The sequence below is a fragment of the Lepisma saccharinum genome, chromosome 27, assembly GCF_977018435.1.
Source record: "Lepisma saccharinum chromosome 27, izLepSacc3.1, whole genome shotgun sequence".
In the NCBI taxonomy this organism is placed as follows: Eukaryota; Metazoa; Arthropoda; class Insecta; order Zygentoma; family Lepismatidae; genus Lepisma; species Lepisma saccharinum.
The window spans coordinates 47,763,598-47,784,789 of record NC_139255.1 but is presented as its reverse complement, the minus strand read 5'-3'; the positions used below and the strand labels follow the sequence as shown (position 1 = coordinate 47,784,789).

At 37.9% G+C, this 21,192-nt stretch overlaps 1 protein-coding gene across 1 annotated transcript in view; it reads right to left on the bottom strand.

Annotated features, from left to right (window-relative positions):
* Mtpbeta (mitochondrial trifunctional protein beta subunit) overlaps positions 1-21,192 on the bottom strand; it is a 39,101-nt gene that overhangs the window by 13,443 nt on the left and 4,466 nt on the right. The window contains exons 2-6 of the mRNA XM_083112943.1: positions 18,637-18,796; positions 14,536-14,723; positions 8,725-8,912; positions 5,679-5,853; positions 2,048-2,178 (exon numbers count right to left, since the gene is read on the bottom strand). Coding sequence (XP_082969069.1) covers positions 2,048-2,178; positions 5,679-5,853; positions 8,725-8,912; positions 14,536-14,723; positions 18,637-18,796 — 842 coding nt within the window. The remainder of the gene's footprint in view (positions 1-2,047; positions 2,179-5,678; positions 5,854-8,724; positions 8,913-14,535; positions 14,724-18,636; positions 18,797-21,192) is intronic.

The following is a 21,192-nucleotide window of genomic DNA, read 5'->3' as shown; positions in this document are numbered from 1 at the left end:
CAACCACGTATGTTCAGGTGAGTACTGTTTATTATAGCATAATGTTGGTGTATGGCATGAGCCAAGCTTTTTAAATGATAATGTGTTCAATATATTCTATGCATGATTTTTATTCCCAAACGGCTTTTGCCAAAATGATTGCTTTCTTCCCAGACTGACCATGCGTGAATATCATGTGTTGAAAACAAACTTCATGCATTTAATACATCCAGAAAGTTTATTTGTATGACAACTATTTACGGGTCAGTGTCGCCCACCCCCTTGAAGACATCAATGTTTCTTGATTGTAGCGATGACGACGAACTGCGAACCAATAATGAAAGGGCTATGGTTTGTACAGAATTCGAACCTCGGACCATGGACTTCTGAGCACCTTCACATAAACAATTACACCCCTGAGGGCAGTTTCCCTGAAGTTACCATAATACAAACAACTGAAGGTGGAAAAGTCCCACATTTATTTTGTCTAGGAATTAATTCGTGCGCCTGGACAAGAGATGGCATAACGAGCGTATCATCCCACAGTTCCGTGTAGCCACACATGCGTTGAAAACTCCTGTCAGCGCGCATCATTCGTAGTATAGGGCAGTTGATTGACGCGTCAACAACAGCATTTTGTAGTCAACTGAACATGGTGCAGTTTGTGCCAGATAAGTGTTTTTTGCGGGGTGTTCTGCTTTATTACTTTAACATGCAGAAAAGTGCTACCGAAAGTCATCGTATTTTGGTGAAGTGTATGGTGACCATGCGCTAGCTGAGCGAACGTGTCAGAAGTGGTTTGCACGGTTTAGAAGTGGTGATTTCGGCCTGGAAGACCAAGAGCGACCTGGACAGCCAAAAAATTTTGAAGACGAAGAATTGAGAGCATTGCTCGATCAGGATTCGTGTCAAAAGCAGGAAGAACTTGCAGAAGCATTAGGCGTTGATCAAACAACAGTTTCCAAACACCTCAAAGCCATGGGAATGATTCAAAAGATGCCACATTGGGTTCCACACGAATTGAAAGACAGAGACGTTGAAAGACGAAAAACCATTTGTGAATTGCTGCTTCAAAGACAGAAAAGAAAGGGGTTTTTGCATCGCATTGTTACTGGCGATGAGAAGTGGATCCATTACGAGAACCCGAAACGAAAAAAGGCCTGGGTGAAGCCAGGTGAACCAGGTCCATCACAACCAAAACGAGATATTCACTGTGCAAAGGTTATGCTGTGCATATGGTGGGATATGAAAGGTGTGGTGTACTATGAGCTTCTGCAACCGGGTGAAACTATTAATGGAGAACGTTATCGACGACAATTAGTGCGTTTGAAGCAAGCTCTGGCTAGGAAATGACCAGAATGGGAGAACAGACATGATAACTTATTTTTCAACATGATAACGCTCGCCCACATGTCGCAAAACCGGTCAAAACCTATTTAGAAAATGTTGGATGGGAAGTTTTACCCCACCCGCCGTATTCACCAGACGTTGCTCCTTCGGACTACTACTTGTTCGATTGCATGAATAACGATTTGATTGGACAGCGGTTCACTTCTTCAGAAGATATCGAAAAAGGGCCTTTGACTGGATCGCTTCAAAGGATGAGGACTTCTTTCGCCACGGAATCCGTAACTTGCCTGACAGATGGGCGAAAGTGGTGGCTCGCGATGGACAATATTTTTCTTAAGGTATTTATGTATTTTGTGTTTGAACTACAGCTTCAATGTGTGCGTAACAACCGCACGAATTAATTCCTAGACCAAATAATACAGTCATAAAGTGGCCTTGGCTGCAAAACCTAAAATGCAATTCATTAACCTTTAGCTGCATGACGGTAGAAATTTCGATTGCCATATGTATAAAAATAGAGAAGTGTATGTAAATTCAGAAAATAAATGTTTTTTTTAAAAAACATTTACTTACTTCGTTTTATTTGCAAAACGGACCTTACTTAAAAAATAACCCTCGTATTTTTTAGTACCGAATTTGAAAATTCAGGTGCTACATGAAAATTTTCAAGCACCCTGCATTTGTCTGCATACATAGCATACGTAACCAATGATCTTACCAAAAATGATGCGTTCCCAGCAGTCACTGTTCCATGAGGTTTAATAAAAGCAGGTTTCAATTTGGACAGTTGTTCTAGTGTTGAGCAGCGGATTCCATTGTCCTTAACAATCAGGTCTTCTTTTCCTGGAACTAAAATAAAAGAATGCTTCAGAAAAGGTGTCTTACTGCCAGAAATCGAACTGAAGTTAGAATTGTACAGGCACATTTGTGGTGGTGGCATTTGTATATTATTGATAGAGATGTGACGAAGCTGAAAATTTACCGATGCCGATGTACTCACCGATAATTTTTGGAACCGATGCCGATATTTAACCGATTCCGATACATAAAATTATTAAACAGAAATGGGATGTTATTTTCTGCATGACAAAAAATTATTTGGTATGTACATTTCTATTGCATATCATATGTATATACATATATATTCTCAAGAGATGCGAACGTACATTTGCATCTACAAAAGGTTATGTGAACCTAGAGATTTAACATTAGTACACAAGCAGTTCTTTGAAATGCAAAATTAATTCCTGTTCTTAATGGTGGCAATTTACTGCTGCCAGATTCAACTTCAGAAACATGAGTTTTGGAAGCACTTCAGGAAGTAACCTACTACTTCTCTTATCGCCAATCTGTTCAGCAACACTGAACACTCAATCACTGAATATTGATGCAGCAGGTATGCCCAAGTATTTACTCAGCACTTGCTTCAGGTTTCAATACTCATTTTTGAATTTTCAATACAACAGCAGATCCTGGTTCAGCAATATACGGTTTTATTTCCGATTTTGAGTTAGGTTGATCCTCTGAATGAGAGTTTACAATAATTTTATTACAAAAACTCTACAATAATGACGAATCATAACCAAATTTTCAATAAATCTTACAAAACTAGAATATAAAACTTATTAGAAGGTAAAACCCTAGTATAATCTGTACCGGTTTAAATATCGGATTTTTGCCGATTCCGATACCGATGCCCATGTGTCAATTTCTGCCGATTTTCATACATCTGTAATCGGCTTCAGCACATCCCTAATTATTGACATTTAGTGGCATGTACCTAAAGGCCAAATTACATGAAAATGGATATCCAGTTAGTTGGCACTGAACTGGCTACCTGACTGGCTGCTAGACTAGTTTTGAGAAATAGGCCATGTTCTAATTGCTACTGGCTTTCCTCGACTGGATTCTGTGGAACAGCCAATCAGAGCAAAGTTTGGCCATGTGAAGATAAGCTGCGAGTTTGCATAGAGTTTTTGTCTGCGGCTTCCGAATGTTGGCTGTTTTTGTTAGTTTCTCGGAGAGAAAAAAAAAAAAGACGACATGCAGTGCATTCGTGTCCAGTTCATTAATACTTAGGTATTTATACAAAGCGATAAGATGTGTACTGTACGTGACAAATATAATCAGTTGGAAATGAAAATTTCTATGATTAGTAAAGTGTATTTAATAGGGATGGGCCGATATGAAAATTTGGCCGATACCGATAAAGTACCGATATAAAATTTACCGATACCGATAACCGATATTCTACCGATCCGATATAAAATTAGAAATAGTCCTTGAAGAACATGAAAGGTTCACTGACCTCTTTAATAAATGTGTGTTTCAAGGTGACTGCAGTGCAAGAGTGCATATTTAGACATTTACTTTTTTAGAAAGTAGGGCATGTATATTATCCATAAAAATTACAACAAAATGGCAGAATTTTGCACTAAATTATCAGAAAATAATCGATATATCGGATCGGTAAAATAATCGGTAATTTTACCGATAAACCGATACACCGATATGCCTATATCGGCCGATACCGATAGAGTACCGATTAATCGGTCCCATCCCTAGTATTTAATAAATGTTTGATTGTGAATGAATCCTGCGAATCTCATGTATGCAATGAATATGCATACCCGAGTTACTTAAAAAGCTCGTTCGTTACACATTGATGCCATATTTTTTTCGGGCCAATTTCTAGTCCATACATTTTTTTTAGTTTTAATAAAAGCACAAAGCAGTAATTCTCCTACAACATTCTTCAAATTGCTCGTCCATCTTTACAGATTGTCTGTCCTGCGCAATGTCTTACGGGAACACGAGTTTATCGACAAGTACGGTGACAAGTATCGTGCGAGACGAAAATCAGCAAATGGGTGGCCAGTCCAGCGACAACTAGGGCATTCCTACTGGAAATCCAGTTCCGTGTGATTCGGACGTTAGAACAGAAACCAAATGAGCTACACAATTCTATGACTTGCATTCCATGTATGTATTGTATGTTTGTTTGATTTGTTTCAGGAAACACTACCGCTCGCACCTGTGTGCTCCACTTTTGGCAAGAGCGTGTTAGTTGCATATATGACCTGCCAAGAATCCAATGAGTTCGTTTACCATGTAGAGGCAACTCGGCATTTAGAAAATGTGCCTCTTTCCCAGCAGGATATTGGTGAGAAATATATTAGAGATGGACAGATTAATCGTTACCTTATCGGTATCAGCTGATGTAAGCATATCAGAGTATTGGTTTATCAGTAAAATTGCCGATAATTTTACCAATCCAACATATATATGTATACAAGGTAATTATAAATGATTCATCAGGTTTTAAAGTGAAATATTTCCAAAACTATTAATATAATAAGTGTGCTAATCATGAAACAAAAGAACACATCTGAAAGTTTCATTTCTCATATTTGTAACCTCGGCACCTGCCGACAGATGGCAGCACAAACCTAGTTTCCAAAATGGCATCTATGCAGCAGAAAGCATTCTGCGTTTTGGAGTATGAGAAGTGTTTTTCTGTTGTTATTGTACATCGTGCATTATGGAGACGGTTTTCAACTGCACCGCCAGGTCACCAAAGCATTCTGTGATGGCATCAGCAGTTTAAGGAAACTGGTTGCCAGTGTAAATGCCTGGATTGGGCGATGTGCTGAAGATGGCTTAGCGCTTTTCACATGGCCTCCTAGATCTCCCGACCTAATGGTTTGTGATTTTTTTCTTTGGAGGCATGTGAAAGACACAGTGTATGTGCCACCAATACCGACAACTTTGGTTGAGTTGCAGGATGGCATCACACCTGCATTTACAACCATTAGTAGTGATATGCTAGAGCGCGTGTGGGGCAAACTAGACTATTGCATAGATGTGTGTAGTGTGACGAAAGGAAGCCACATTGAACATTTCTGAAAGTGTGTCTGAAACTTGGACAGTTTCTTTTTATTTTCCTCTATCAATCTTTATTGTATGTGTTATATATTTTTTAATGCAGCCCTTTCAAACCTAAGGAATCATTTATAGTTTCCCTGTATATCTTACAATTTAGTGCAATTGTGTGCCACTTTGTTGTAAACTTTATGTATATATGTATATGTATATAAACATAATTTTCATTCTGTGCCATGGCTGTACGATCAGACTTCATGAACAATTTTTTAAAAATTCAGTTCAACTTGGCATTAAGAAAATTGAATTGAAAGGAAGAGGTAAAAAAAAAATGTATTTCGAAGAAGACAATGATAAGCTGTTTCGGCATGTGTACAGAAAGAATGTGAAAAATTTGATGCTTTTGTCTAGAAATCCACAATTTTTAGACAAGCCTGCTTATCAGTCATAAAAACAAAGAACCATACCTTTGTAAGCAATCAGATCAGTAAGGTGTCCATTCTCGTAAGCATTCTGTGCCAGGCAGTGCGATCTCATGGCATATTCATCCTGTTCTCGGCGTGTAATTCCAAATGAAGCTGCTAGTCTGTCTCCTGAATGGCCCATTGTTTCACCTGAGGAGAATTCTGCAACAGCTGGGAGCTACAAGACAACAAATTTCACATAATGTTTAAAACAATCTATGGTAAATTAACAATAATAACTTGTATGTAATATCTGCCCTCCTGCTGTCCTGTCAAGAATGGTGTGTACAATATGCTACAAAGTAGGGATGGGACCGATTAATTGGTACTCTATCGGTATCGGCCGATATCGGTGCATCGGTAGAATTACCGATTATTTTACCGATCCAATATATCGATAATTTAGTGCAAAATTCTGCCATTTTGTTGTAATTCTCATGGATAATCTTCGTGCCCTACTTTCTAAAAACGTAAATGTCTAAATATGCAACTCCTTTTGCACTGCAGTCACCTTGAAGCACACATATATTCATCGGTAGAATATCGGTTATCGGTAAATTTTATATTGGTACTTTATCGGTATCGGCCCATCCCTACTACAAAGGTAAAGAACCCAGGTTCAAAAATGGATGTAGCATTGTATTCGTCCCATTGCACATTTCATCATCTATCCTCATCATTGCGATTAACACAAGAGGTAGAAAAGTTATGTAAAAAATACCCAAAATGGAAAGAAAGGAAGATATTGTAGAGCTCTAGTAAATACAGGGTAATTCAAAATGAATGGTGCAACTTTACAGTTATGACGACGTAATGTAACAGATCTTGAAGCACCCCTTATAAAAGTTGACCTGCCCTCGCTGGAGAAAAAAGGGCGGCAAGAGAAGTTAACGTCTTTTCGAGTGAACGGTTGATGTGCGTTGCAGAGAAGACAGTCTGGGTTAAGCATTGATACGGTTAGGATCCGTGTTACGTTTGTTATTGGTTTCGCGAGCCGTGAAAAACTGTGAGTGAACTAATGGCCATGATCTCAGCCGGAAAGAGAGATAGTGTCTATAGAATAAACTTTGAGTGAACTATCGGCCTGTGCAGTATCTCTACCAGAACATGAGAAAAGGTTACTAAAGAAGAGAGGCTACATTTTTATTATGAACCAACGACAGGAGGGAGGATTAGAAGATTGAAGACGTCCAACTCATTATCAGCAAGATTTGTGCTTCCCCCCCTCCCCCTAAGTGTTCACCGTTAGTGTTCTTTAGCATGTTTATCGCCAAGTGAATTGAATACCTAAGTAGTTACATCGAAGATGTAAGTACTCAGTGAAGTAACCACTAAGTTTGGTCTAATATCTCAACAAATTCACACCGGAAGCTGACTAATCTGTGTATTCCGGAGTCGTTTGTAAACCGCGGAAGGCAGGTACCTGGGCCTTTAATAAATATTAATACAGTATTTTTTGTGTATAAATACTTAGATACTAAAATCTAAAAATTCACTGCTGGTCTCCTTTTGTGTTATTGACATTGTTCGACGGAAGAATAAAACTTCCACTATTAAAAGAAAAGAAAAAAAAACGTTATAGTAACTATTTATGATAGAAAATCAACAAGGACTTAATATAAAGTAAAACTCTGGAAGTATTCTCCTCACTAAGTGGGCCTATGCTGGTTTTCCGCTGTTCCACCAGGATCGCCAGTGTTGCAAAATGGCTAGTGACCAGTAGAAGACGTATTGTGTGTTGGAGCTATCAAGAACTGATTCACTCAAAATGGTGCAAAGACATTTCCACATGCGTTTTGGTAGTAATGCACATGTTTCACCCTTTCGAAAGATTTTTTCCAAAGTTACAACTGTGAATTGTTAGTGTCTTCGAAACCATGGACAATAACTTGCTGTCTCGTGCATAGCATGTACTTCATTATTGCATAAACCCATGTTGAATCTTTGTAATGTGAGTAAAACTTCCACACTTTTTCTTCATGTTGATGCCTTGTCTGATTTTCTATCACAAATAGTAAAGTCACTGTGTAAAGTTGCACCATTCATTCCGAATTACCCTGTATATTGGCAGTGAATATGCAAGTTCCAAGATTGATCTCTGGTTGAACCAAAATTTTTCCATAACTTTCTATTATCCTTTGTGGGTCATAGGTAGAGGCATGAATATTTCGTTCTTGACGAAAACACAAAATGTGAAATAACACACTGTAATGATAATTTTTCATGTTTCTGAAAGGTGTGAGGTGCATTTTCCTACCCTGTTTTGTCACGAAATAATGTGAAATAAACTCTTAAAACACAAAATTTAGAGTTTATTTACAGACGCGATACTTTCTGAAGTCAGAATTATCCTGCTGTAAATATTTGAGAAGCAAAAATGGACCCCATTGTACAGAAATAAACTTAATATTCTGGTAACGAAATAAATGTGCTATTAGAAGGGATATGTTTATTTTGTGTAGAAAGTGCAGTTTTTAAATCAAATTTCGAATCATATTCACATTTTTAAAATTAAAATGTCATTTTATATAACACTTTTTCACCGCTATAACAGCAAAATTTGATTTAGTTTACCGCTTTTGAACCCGAAATTGACTGTTTTTGTACCGAAATTTTGCTTTTTTATTTACCAATGATCTAGTCATAAGCTATTTTGTGTAGATAGGTCAGGTAAACATCTACGGTGTCATGTTCTTTGCTCAGCAAACTAAACTACATGGTCCAACATCAAAGTATGTTGAGTGGTTTTTAATTGTGTAAAAGTACGATCGAGTTCCATTGCCACTATTTTCCGGCTTTCGAGACTGGAGTCAGCTGTTATTGCTTCCAAGGAGGCCACCAATTGTCCTAACAATTCTGGGTCAACACTGAAATTTGGAGGCTCACAAAGGGAATCGAAACCTGGGACGCTTTCAATAAAGATGTGAGTGTGAAACATCTCGCTGGCCATGCAGAAGCTCTGCACAGCATATAATCAAACAAAATCTCCTATTCAAACGAAACGCTGGTACCCAGAAGAAGACGAAAAAGTAACAAATGAAGAACTCACCTCAGGAGCAAGAAACGAAGGCCTAAACTGCATTAGAAGCTGCAATTTCTGAGCCAAGGTCTTTGCTTTGTTTGCTTGCAGCATGAGCCTCCTCATAGCCCGGCTGTGTCGAATTGGAACGTCAGACATGAATTCTACGCCTCCGGCAATAATTACATCATACACACCAGCAGCAACTAGGCCAATTCCTTTAAAAAAGAAAACATTAAAAATTACTTCACTAATGATTCTATCACCAGAGGGCAAGAAAGATACAAGTTCTTGGATATGCAAGACAGACATATACAATGAGGCAGATAAAGATCTCTTTCTTTGTGGATTACTTATACTACAACCTGCAGTGGGCTAGGGTGTTTGACTGCCACGCAGGACACCCAGGTTTGATTCCAGGGGAGGGTGACACAAGGTCAGAATTCTTCCGGCCTCGTCCCTGCATAAAGCAGTTCTGGGGCTCACCCAGCCTCAAATTAATAGGTACTTGGGGGCAACCCTGGGGAGAGTAAAAGCAGCCAGAGGTGCTGATCAAATCACTTCCAAAATGGCCGAGATCGAGAATGTGTGGGGCCGTACCCCCATCCCATCCCCCAAATGTGCCTCCTATATACACGGGGAACTTTTACCTTCACCACTACATATTTGCAATAGATATTCCATAATTACATGGTTATAGCACTGAAACACCTATATATATTGTTTTACAAGACAAATTGTTGCAAATTGACTTCCTTGATTTCTCAGGCAAATGTGATGGCAGGAACCAAAGAATATGAAGCCTATATCTTGGCAAGAACAAATGGTCAATGTGTGCTCCATGTACGACTTGTCCAGCGGCATTTGCCTTAGAATTTTACAAACTCATATTCAGGGCAGGCCGTACCGTACGTGCAAGGCAGTTTGGTCTTCTTGGGGCGGAGAAAATTCAAATTAAATCCATTTGCATATGCAGTATAAAGCAGAAATGGTTAAGAAAAGCAAAGAGTAACTGCGAAAGAAAGCGGTGCAGCAGCTATTATTATTGTCTGTGAAAATCGTAAGCAACGTCTACTGTGCGTGTGCAGTGCCAAGTTACAAGGTTATCTATTGTTTGATCGCGCCAATCCGCCAGTCCTCCGCCCCCGGTTATCGAGGTTTCAGTTAAACTGACGTGTCGCATAGTCGGAAATAGAGCTGCATTGTTCTTTGACGTGTTGATCGTGAAAGGTGGTGATGATAGGTATTGCCGAATCGCGCAAGATGCAATAGTAAGTAAGTTTCTGTCGTTGCTGGTTGCACCTCATTAACGATCTTGACTGTGTAACGATAGTGCTGTTAGTGTATGTCGTGTGTGAGAACGCGCACACGTTTGAGTGTGACAATGTATTGAGAGACTTGTGCATTTGTGGTCATTAAAACAACTGGTTTGTCAAGTCGTCGTAAGAGATTTAAAAATTATTTCTTGCATTTGTAATTGTAAACAAAGGTATGTCTGATAAAAGGAAAAAAACTCTTGGGTGCAGGATATTGTAAACACAAACGAGAAAAAGAGCGCAATATAGTGAAAGCCTAAGAATTCGAAACTGGTGACTCTGAACTCGTGGCAGGTTGTTCTAATTGCGATCCTGATGATAATGGTGTATTTCAGCAAAGAAAAGTGAAACAGAATCTCCATTTGTCGGTGCTCAGGATGTAGTGGAACTGTATGAAGAATATACAGATCCAACAGAATAAAATACACATTTGAGTGACGCCGAAAGAGTTAAAAAATTTAGACTATGGTCTTGTTATTCGCGACTTTGCAAATAGAAAAGCTAGACACGTTTATTTGTAAGCTTTCCAACTTAAGGCAGGAAAAGGAAGAAAGTGAATAGTGTAATCATGAAGAAATCATGGTGTACATAATTGTACATACATAGTTTATTGTAAATAGTGATGAAGTGAAGATATGTTACTCCATGTTCAACGTTCTGGAAAATGTACATAATTATGTACAGTATAAATAGTAATGAAGAAATAGTGAAACAAAACAGGAGAGCCTAGTTGTTCATACATTATGTTCTCTTTGTACATATTTGAAAGAGGGGGAGGGGGAGCAAGAAGTAAAATTGCACGGGGCTGCAAAATTCCTAGGGCCGGGGCTGCTCCTAGTATATGAATCATGCCCTCATAAAACCATGACAGTACACTACTCTCAATTACAGTTTATGTATACACGGTTTCCACTTACAATCGCAAAAATTCCCCATAAGTTTTCAGGTAATTTTAAAATACATTTCCAGACCATTCTAGGATAGTTTAACCCTAGAACACTACCGTACGTAAAATTTACGTGTGCTTCGCGCTCATTTCCTTCCTCTACCTCCCACATCGCACGCACCTACCCCTCCGCCTATGGTATTCCTCTATCATTCTGTCAGGCACGTGGCAGTACTGTAGTAAGGAGGGCGGAAGCAGTGAACGTCTTTAGTTTGTGCGTTATGTGGGACTCTGTACGTCAATAATACGTAGCGATAGTAACAGAAGAAAAATCTTGCACGTAATTTTGACGTGCATGTAGTAATAACGCCATTTGTATTCACGTAAGATTTGCGTGAATTTTTCTATAATATCTCACTTTTCTATAATATGATCAACATAGCAACGATCAATGGATACATTATTCACACTCACAACTTCTACAACAATCAGGGCAACTCAGAAAAGAGACTATTCTCACAAATTCAGTTCATGCTTTTTGAAGGTACTGGAGAAGGAAGAGACAAGTACAGTAGCAGCCACGTCACAAGGGAACCGAAAGTATTGCAGATTCTGCAACTACAAGAAAAGGAGGATGACAACTACGTACTGCTCCTGTGGGAAGCCAATTTGTGGAACACTACCGTACGTAAAATTTACGTATGCTTTGCGCACAAATTCCTCCCCTACCTCCCACCTCACACCCACTCACCCTTCTGCCTAGCAGTGCCTCAAGTTGTCTGTCGGACATAAGAGAACACATAAGGAGGGTATAAGCTCTGATGTTCTTGATTTGGTTTGTTATGTTGTGCACTGTACGTCAATTTTACTTATCTGTAAAAATCAGAAATATCTTTCGAACGTAATTTTGACATTTGTAAATTTGAATTGGATACTTAGATTTTGAAAACGAAAGTTTAAAAGCATGCACTATTTTCTTGCAAGACTTAAAAATTACATTTGTTCCTTATTTACAGCGTTATGAATATTATTATTGTTTGCTTTTCATTGTTCGAACTTTTCGCCTTCATTCTTAATGTAAGAATGGGCTTGTCAAGCAAGACCTTCTCTTAAAATATTCTATGTTTAATAAAACCATGTTTATACATTTTAAAATGATGAATAAAATTACAATATAAGGAAAAATAAATAAAATAATGTTCACAATGAATAGAAATTTGTTTTCATGATGTAGAGGTTGTTTTAAAAATAGATTTCTTCATGTACGTAAAATTTACGTAGCGGTAGTTATACTGTAATATTGAAACACGGTAGTGTTCTAGGGTTAACATGGACACCTCCACCCCCGACATCTTAAGTACTTGCACATGTTTTTCAAGGTTTTTGAATATATTTTCAATATTTTCCAGGTTCGCCAAATCAGCGGGAAACTTGTTACAGAAACAATTGATCAGTTAACTTTAGAAAATATCAGTTGGAATTCATCTCCCGATACCAGAAGATACTTTTCCAGCATACTGGTCTCTCACAGGGTCAGTAAAAATGCAGCACGACACTCTTGCAGAGGTTAATTATCTTGGAAATCATGCAAAATTCAAACTTTCTTTTTATTTTGCACAGATTATGAAAAGAAAACTGTATTTTTTTATTACATAACATCTATTTTTAATATTTCTTGAGGTAATTCTTGAATATTCTAAAGAAAATTTATTGGTAAATTCATGCATATAATTGGAGAAGATTACTTACACACCAATATTGATCAATATTTTGAACAAACTTTAATTATTGCAATTTTTGAGTATCGGTATCGGTGCAAAGTAGAGTTGGAAGCATATTTTTTTCACAAAAGTGTCTCAAATCAATGAAAATACAGGAGTTGGCAGTATTTTTCAGTTTCCATGGTTTTCGTTTATCTCCCTACTGTAAAATAGACACTTATTTCTAAATAGAAAATACAACTTACAATATGTAATTTATAGGTAGACATAAACAGTGCTTTCAAGAAAGCTGGCTTTTTTGAATGGGCGGTTCTTTCCGAGTGTTATCTTCATATTTCAGTAGGCTTATTAAATATATCTATGTACTATAAACATATTCACATAACTAGAGTAGTTTTGCATACATTTTTAATAGAATCTAATAATATGATACGATTTTCAATGTTTGAATTTGTTATACAAACACGTACATGATGCAAAAAATAAAATACTGCTCTACCTTTTGAAAATCTAGTATCAAATCTCTTTACATTAAATTTTGTATTCAGTAAAATATATTTGTATTCTGGCTTTCCAGTACATCTTGTATAATTTGGTTAAATGGCAGTTAAACCTGGTTACGGAGCAACTAGTGATGTATTTTGTCTGCTTGTTGCAGTGGTTCTCAACCTTTGCGAGAGCACAGCCCAGAAAATTTATTTCTTACAAGTCAATGCCCTGAACCCAAAAATTTCACTCAGAAATACATTTCTGATCTTTTAAACTATGCATCTAAATTAACATGCACCTTTAATTAATATAAACTATGAAATAATCATAAAGAGAAATAAACAGTTAAATTATGTATAAATTTGCTGTCAAATATAAAATTAGATTTAAATTAGTTGTCAACCCCTGGGTGCAAAGGACCTTTGCGGCCCAGTGGTTGAGAAACACTTGCACTAAAGCTGATGCAGAAGGAAATAAGATTGGCCGCAATAAATACATATACACCATTAAAAAATCTGTCTAATTTGGACTAGATCTACAGTTTGAAATGAGATCCGAAGCACTCTTGCCTCCACTGAGGATTGAACATCAGACCCCTTCTTATTAACTATCAAAAAGTCAGCCTTTATCCAACAACAGTGTTTTCAATTTGTTCTCTGATTTACAGGCTAAATTAAATCTTAATCTCTGATAAAGTAGCGAACAATCTTGTAAAGTATAGAGAGCATTCAGACTGAAGTAACACATGACAATAGGGGAGGGCATTGAAGTGACAAGGGTCTTTTCAGTGTATAAGCAAGCACTCACCACGCACGCACAAACAAGACCGAGGCGACACGATGGGAGCTTTCACACTGAAGTCACAGGTGACAAGCGATGCAGTCTTCTTCAGTATAAAGCAAAACATTCACCATGCATGTAAGAACAACAGACCGAAGTGGGACGGTGCACGCCATTGAGAAAACAATATAGTCCGAGCAATATGAAAGTGACATGTTTCGCTTGTTGTCACACTTTGGTACAAAACGTTGAAAGGATTACTGAGAGTCTGCTTCCAAGTGGCACATGTCACTTGTTGCTTCAGTCTGAAAGTTCCCTGCAAGCGACACTTGCAGCTTATGTTGCTTCGGTTTGAAAGGTTGCATTCACTTGAAAGGGTTGGTTTCCAAGAGCCACGCGTCGCTTCCGTCTAAAAGCTCCAGAGCAATTGCTGACAAGTCTTGCCAGCTAGCTTTCCTCTTTACCGTACAGGGATGGCAAAAATTTCCCGTTTTTCCTCCAAAAAGGTGGCTTTTTATCAGGAAAGTACTCTAGTGCAAAGTAATATTGGTTCAGGCCTACTTAACTTATCGGTTATGTCACCAATAAACTGATATCAGTAGAGTACTTATTAATCTAACTTATGCATACCATAATGCATTCCACATACCTGTGGTCATAGCCTGGTTTGAGCTGATACATGCCATAGTTACAGTGTGGGCTGGGGTACTCTCTGCAAACCCTGCTGCAAGGGCAGCTTCCCGTGCAACATTGCTCGTCTTCACTTCCTGTATAACGGTGCCATACACTATGTAATCAACAACTTCCCGGGGGATCCCGGTTCTCTTGATAAGGCCCCTGGAACATAAATATGTATGTTACGTGTGTGATATATTACACACAAAATTTAAGGTTCTGCTCATGAGATTGGATTAACATATTCATAATGATCTGATTTCGCAGTAAAGAACTTCATGGTGTCTGCTAACAAACGGAAAAGAAAATGAGTGTGATGATTTAGGCTGTGTGTTGAAAGGTGTGTTATAATTTTAAAATGTAGCAAAATTTGAATTCATTTGTCTGTGAAGTATATAGGCTACAGATACTAGTCAATTTTGTTGGTGAAATGTGTAAATTATATGCATTCACAAACATCTAAACCGTAACACAATTAAAAACAATAATACTTTTCAGATTGATTCATTTTGTTATTTCGTGGAATGCCCTGTATTAATTTTGTTACTTGCATGGTATTTAGTGGAATGCCCTGTACATTTTTGAAAATGAAATTTATTAAATTAAAACAAATTGTACGATCAAGTAAAATTGCCATTGTTGTGGACTTTGAAAGACCCTAATCACCCCACCCCCTTTTTCTTAACACTTACTTAATTTACCCATACTTAGGTATAGTTGGAATTTAAGAAAAATATAACAAAATATAAGTTTTGTAGCACTAGCTTCCTCACTGCCCAATATGCCATTTTTCGTGAAGAACGCTCGAACACCAGTACCAAACCTACCTCTAATCAAAGTCTGCATTCCACATGCTCTTCTACCTAGTCATTCTCACTGACGAAGCAACAACTAATGCTCTGCAAGTAACGAAGGAACAGTGTGGCAACACTGTAGACAGCCCAATGAATGGCGAACGTCACTTGTTCATATCATCAAACATGGTTGTTATGTTTATGTATGGAGAATGATTCCAGTAATGAAGAATGTAATTTTGCAACATATAGACATAAGTGTACAATTTTTACACATGGCCCCCAAATCTTAACTCCAAATACGTTACCAGGACTGCATATTTAGTGATTATAAGAAGTACGAAAGGAATTGGAGACAATATATATATTGTGCATTCATACCAAAAACTCTTTGTACCATTGCTTCATACTATCTTATCATGTCTAGATATTTAAACAAAGTTCTTACATAGTACACCAAGATTAGAGCACATAACACTAATATGGATTAGACCTACACTTTAAAATAGGTTTCAATCCACTGGGAATTGTTTGTTGGCCCAAGTTCCTCTTGTTTTATTGTGATTTCATCATGCTGCAAATGCAATTTTAACATGGTTCGATTTTGATTCACTTCTGTTAACACATACTTCCAAGTTTTAGCAATTTTGTTCAATACATGCTTTCGTAGTTAGGTTAGGCAGACCCGGTTTGGTTCTCTTAGCATTAAAATAAAGTCCCTAGATGCATTCTATTCAGGTTCCGATTTACTTCTACATTGATTTTGAGTAGTCTACAATACTTACAGTCACTTGTCAATGATAAATACGAGGTGCATCCAGAAAGTAAGTTTCTCTATTTTTTTTAAAAAAAACAACAACACAGTTTCAGGAAACCATTTATTGGCAACAGGTACAGCAAAGGTTCAGCTATTTTTCAACATAGCAACCACCAGAATTGAGACACTTGTAGTATCGTGGTATCAACTTTTGGATCCCACTGTCGTAGAACTCTGCCGCCTGTGAATGGAACCAGCGTGTGACAGACGTCTTCAGCTCTTCGACGTTGCCAAAATGCTCACCGGAGGACAGGAATTTCTTGAGGTGCAAGAAAACGTGAAAATCGCTGGGAGCCAGATCAGTACTGTAAGGTGGATGATCAAACAACTCCCAGCCAAATTCCTTCAAAACAGCTGCTGTGCGCCGAGCCGTATGTGGACGAGCATTGTCATGGAGGAGCACAACACCTGCAGTAAGCATGCCACGCCTCTTGTTTTGAATGGCACGTCGCAATTTCCTTAGTGTTTCACAGTAATGGTCAGCGTTCACCGTTTCACCTCTGGGGAGGAAGTCAATGAGCAAAATGCCCTTCCTGTCCCAAAACACGGTGCACATCACTTTCTGTTTGAATTTCTTCTTGACCGGAGATCCACTATGCCGCCAATGCATTGACTGCTGCTTGGTTTCCGGGGTGAAGTGCGAAATCCACGTCTCATCGCCCGTGACGATTCTGTCGAGGAAATCATCGCCGTCATCATGGTACCATTGCAGGAATGTCAGTGCTGCTCCTGAACATTTCATTTTGTGTTCAGGTGTCAGGTTTTTCGGCACCCACCTGGCACACAATTTTTTGAACAACAGGCGCTGCGTGACAATCTCATGCAACATGGATTGCGATATCTGCGGAAAAAGGCTACCCAACTCCGTAATTGTGAAGCGACGGTTCTCTACGATGCGCTGCCGCACCAGCTCAACCAGATCATCAGTGATGAGGGACCTGACGCCCACTGCGCTCTTCATCATGGACACTTTGACGACCTTCCGAAAACTGCCGACACCAGCGACGCACCATCTGCTTACTCATAATGTTCGGCCCATAGACCTCACAGAGCTGACGATGAATGTCAATTGGCGCAATGCTTCGTGCATTCAGGAACTTTATCACCGACCAAAACTCGCATGCGGCGGGAGAAGGAATACGAGCTTCCATTTCGGACCACTGCTGCCTCGTTACTGGTGACGGGCGGGATGTGTCCACCTGGCATATGATTGATATGTCTTAACTCTGCTGCGCATGCGCAATTTACACGGCTCATTATGTTTATTTTCACGGGAAAAAAATAGGGAAACTTACTTTCTGGATGCACTTCGTACATTGTCCATGGGAAGCGCATATGCTTGAGTAAGATAATTTTTAAGTTCTTTTTTCAACATAAATAGCTCTTATTCGAAATCGAAACAGTGCTCATTACTTTAAGGAAAGTTCATATTTTGTGTGAAAATGATTGCCAAAATTGTACAATAATTAGTCTTCCTGCTAGGAGAATTTGAAAATATCATAAACCAATCAGAACCGTTGCCTTGTTTGTTTGTCTAAATTTGATTTTTCACGCACAGATAGGCTAATCAGTACTGGACTTACAGTTTAAAGTTACATCTGAGCCACTATCTGCCTCCTCCACCAGGCAAATAAAACATAGTTTCATTGTTTACACTATCAGAGATGTCATAGACTCAATACACACAATTACTGAGGCTGTTTATACACAAAGTCAATTGCTACATGTATGGGACTTGGTATGACTTAAGATAACCGGACCCCTCTCCGATTTTCTTCATATTTAGCATACTTACTAATTGAGGCCTGCTAATGATGAATCTGAAGTTAAAATTTGTCAGAAACGTCTAGAAATTGCAAAATAATTGCAAACCATTGACGCTAACCCACGAACCATTGACGTGTGGTTAGGTTAGGCAAACATAGTTAAAATTTGGTGTCGTGGTAGTATCAGGAATATAAATATTTCCTTGTGAAACAAAAAATTTCGCGAAAATAGATTGTTTCCATTCCGAAAACTAACGCCTTATTTTTGCTTATTTTGCCATTTCTAAACGTTTCCGACAACTTTTAACTTCAGATTCGTGATTAGGAGGCATCAATTACTGAGTATGCCAAATATGAAGAAAATCGAAGAGCATCTTAAGTGTTCCATGGGACTTTAATGGCATTGAATTGGCATGGTCATATATGTAATTTCTATGAACTTCATACTTATGATGTATGAAAAAAATAGGTTGTGGATTTTTTAGTTTGGAAACTGGATTATTGCTGTCATTTTAACACAAATTTACATTGATTCAAGTTGAGGTAACATGAAGTTTTGTAAGCAGTACAAGGTGAAAGATTGATGTATTAGCCAGAAGCAACAAAATAAATTTGGAAGTCAAAAGCTGAAATTTGCTAGATGTATATGGAGACCTTATACACAAGGAAAATACATGTTAGTGAAGACAAAAACTCACAGTAACGCATTTCTAGCAAGTTCATGTGGCATCTGCCGAGCATAGTCAGTTCCAGATAAAAGGAAAGGTGTTCGGACGCCATCTACAAATACAATATTGTCTGTTTTACGGGATGGGCCTGGCTCCTGTTTCACAGATACTGAAAGTTTACGAGCAAGATCTGCAAGGAAAAAAAACACTCACGTAATGATACAAGGAAAAGAAACACTGAAAACAATATTAAAAAATGAATGGAGCGAATTTACAATACCGGAAGTATATTCAATTGCTTTCAAATTCGGCATACTCACTAATTTTTGCCTCGTAACCACGAATCTGCAGTTAAAATTTGGTGGTCACGTCTAGAAAAATAAGTCGAAAAAAGTGGGTCCGTGAACGGAGTAAATACCCTTCATTTATGAAGAAAACAACTATTTTTTTTGCAATGATTAGCATTTCAAAACTATGTTTATGATGACCTTTAATTTTAACTATGCTTGCCTAACCTAACATAACCTTACCGTGAATGGTTCGTGGGGCAAACATGTTTTCTACCTTTACGCAAGATGTCATTTTCTCACATGCAAATCAACACTCCATGCAACGGGTCTCACTTTTTGCACAACACTTGAGCAAGACCATTGTGAGGATAGGAAGAAGTCTTCATGGTTTCCATGTTAGTGTATGGAGAATCATAGCGATAATTGACAAGGTTATTTTGCAATTTCTAGACATGACCGCCAATTTTTAACTGCAGATTCGTGATTACGAGGCCAAAATTAGTGAGTATGCCGAATTTGAAAGCAATTGGAGATACTTCTGGTATTGTAAATTCATACCAAATGAATTATCATGCATACATATGCAAAGGCTGCAACTCTAATCCTTATTAAAATGACGCAAAATTCACACTATATTTTTAATTGTAGAAAAACAATATTTTCAGGGCACAATCGGTATTCGCAATTTTTAATTCATGAGAAAAAAACGTTTCCAGATTTGTAGGTCTAATAAATTTGTGTACCTAACCCTGTCAGTCAAATTAGATATATTGGCAGGTTTTTTGGACACTATGCAGATCAGAAAGTTGCACTCTACATGTAAATAAATTAATGTGACTATACTGCAACACTTCGATATTTTGTCCCCACGGATTTCTTCCTTTTTTTCAGAAGCATTTAGAAGTTCGTGGAGGTATTTTCTTTCATCATGGAATGTATTTCACCAGGAATTCATGTATTTTTCAACAGAAATATCTTTCAGACGTAAAATTGCCGTTGCTTTAATTTCCTTCCACTACATGAACCAGATGTTGCATACGTTTGATGACTTAACCCCCTGTCAGTGTCTTTAACCATGCCGTTGTTTTGCAAGAAGATTGTGGGGATTTTTCAGTTGAGAAGGTTGGGAAAACTGCATACCCACTGATGATCAACCATGCTAGTCAAGTTGTCTCGCCATATTGTGTGATTCGCAAGTGAAAAAAGGAAGAACAATAATTACTCGTAATGTGAAAAAAATGAATTTATTTTCGTGAAAAAAGCAAAATACCACCTTGAAGAATCTTTCGCAATTCAGAATAGGTAAGTACAAATGTTCAAAATGAAAAAATAAACAAGTGAGAGGTGTTGGGATCACATCGAAGTAGTAATCTTTATTCCTTACTGTATTTATTTTAAAAATAACAGAAGTAGGTCTTTCACATACACTAATTTTGTCCTCTGACATTATGTTATTAAACTGTATTTGTAACTAAAAGTGTAAACTTTGACGCGTAAATGTTGTACAGTCACGGACACTGCCGGCTTGTAATGAATACATTGACTTTCAATGCAATCGTTACAAGCCAGCAGTGTCAGTGACTGTACATATGTACCAAATTGAGTGAAATTATAAAAATTTCGTTTCGACTCCTACTACTGTGCAAGCAATAATGTTCAGGTCATGTGTCACATGTAAGGGTACAAATTTACTATTCCACAAACAGATTTCTTCATTTTTACACAAGAAACACCTTTCTAAGTAGTTCCTGTAGCATTGTCTAACATCTGGAAGGAGTTTTCTGTCATGTGGGAATATATCATAGCGGAAATTCATTATTTTTGTTGAAAATTAATTCTCTGATGCACAATAGTCTTTGGCATGTATACCTCCATAGATTATCGTGCTTTGTGCTTGTGTTTTGTCGATTGCAGGGTTTCCAACCATGCCATTGTTTTCCGAAAAGATAACGTGTCGTGGATGCGTGGTGAAATTCATACCGTGTGTGGAAGATCCACTGAATTTTGTAATTGGGGACTTGAAAGATGGGTAGCCCCACAAACCATTGACGGATAGCCCCAAAAACCATTCACGCATAGCCCCACAAACCATTTCCAAACAAGCTTAAAAAAAATAATCACTTGAGTACTTTTTGGGTTACAAAGGTTGGGGCTAATGTTACTTTTGTTTTATTGCGATTTCATCATGCTACGAATGCAATTTTTACATGGTTCGAATTTGATGTACGTCTGTTAACACATACTGCGGAGTTTTAGCGATTACTTAAGGTTTTGTTCAATATATGTTTTCGTGGTT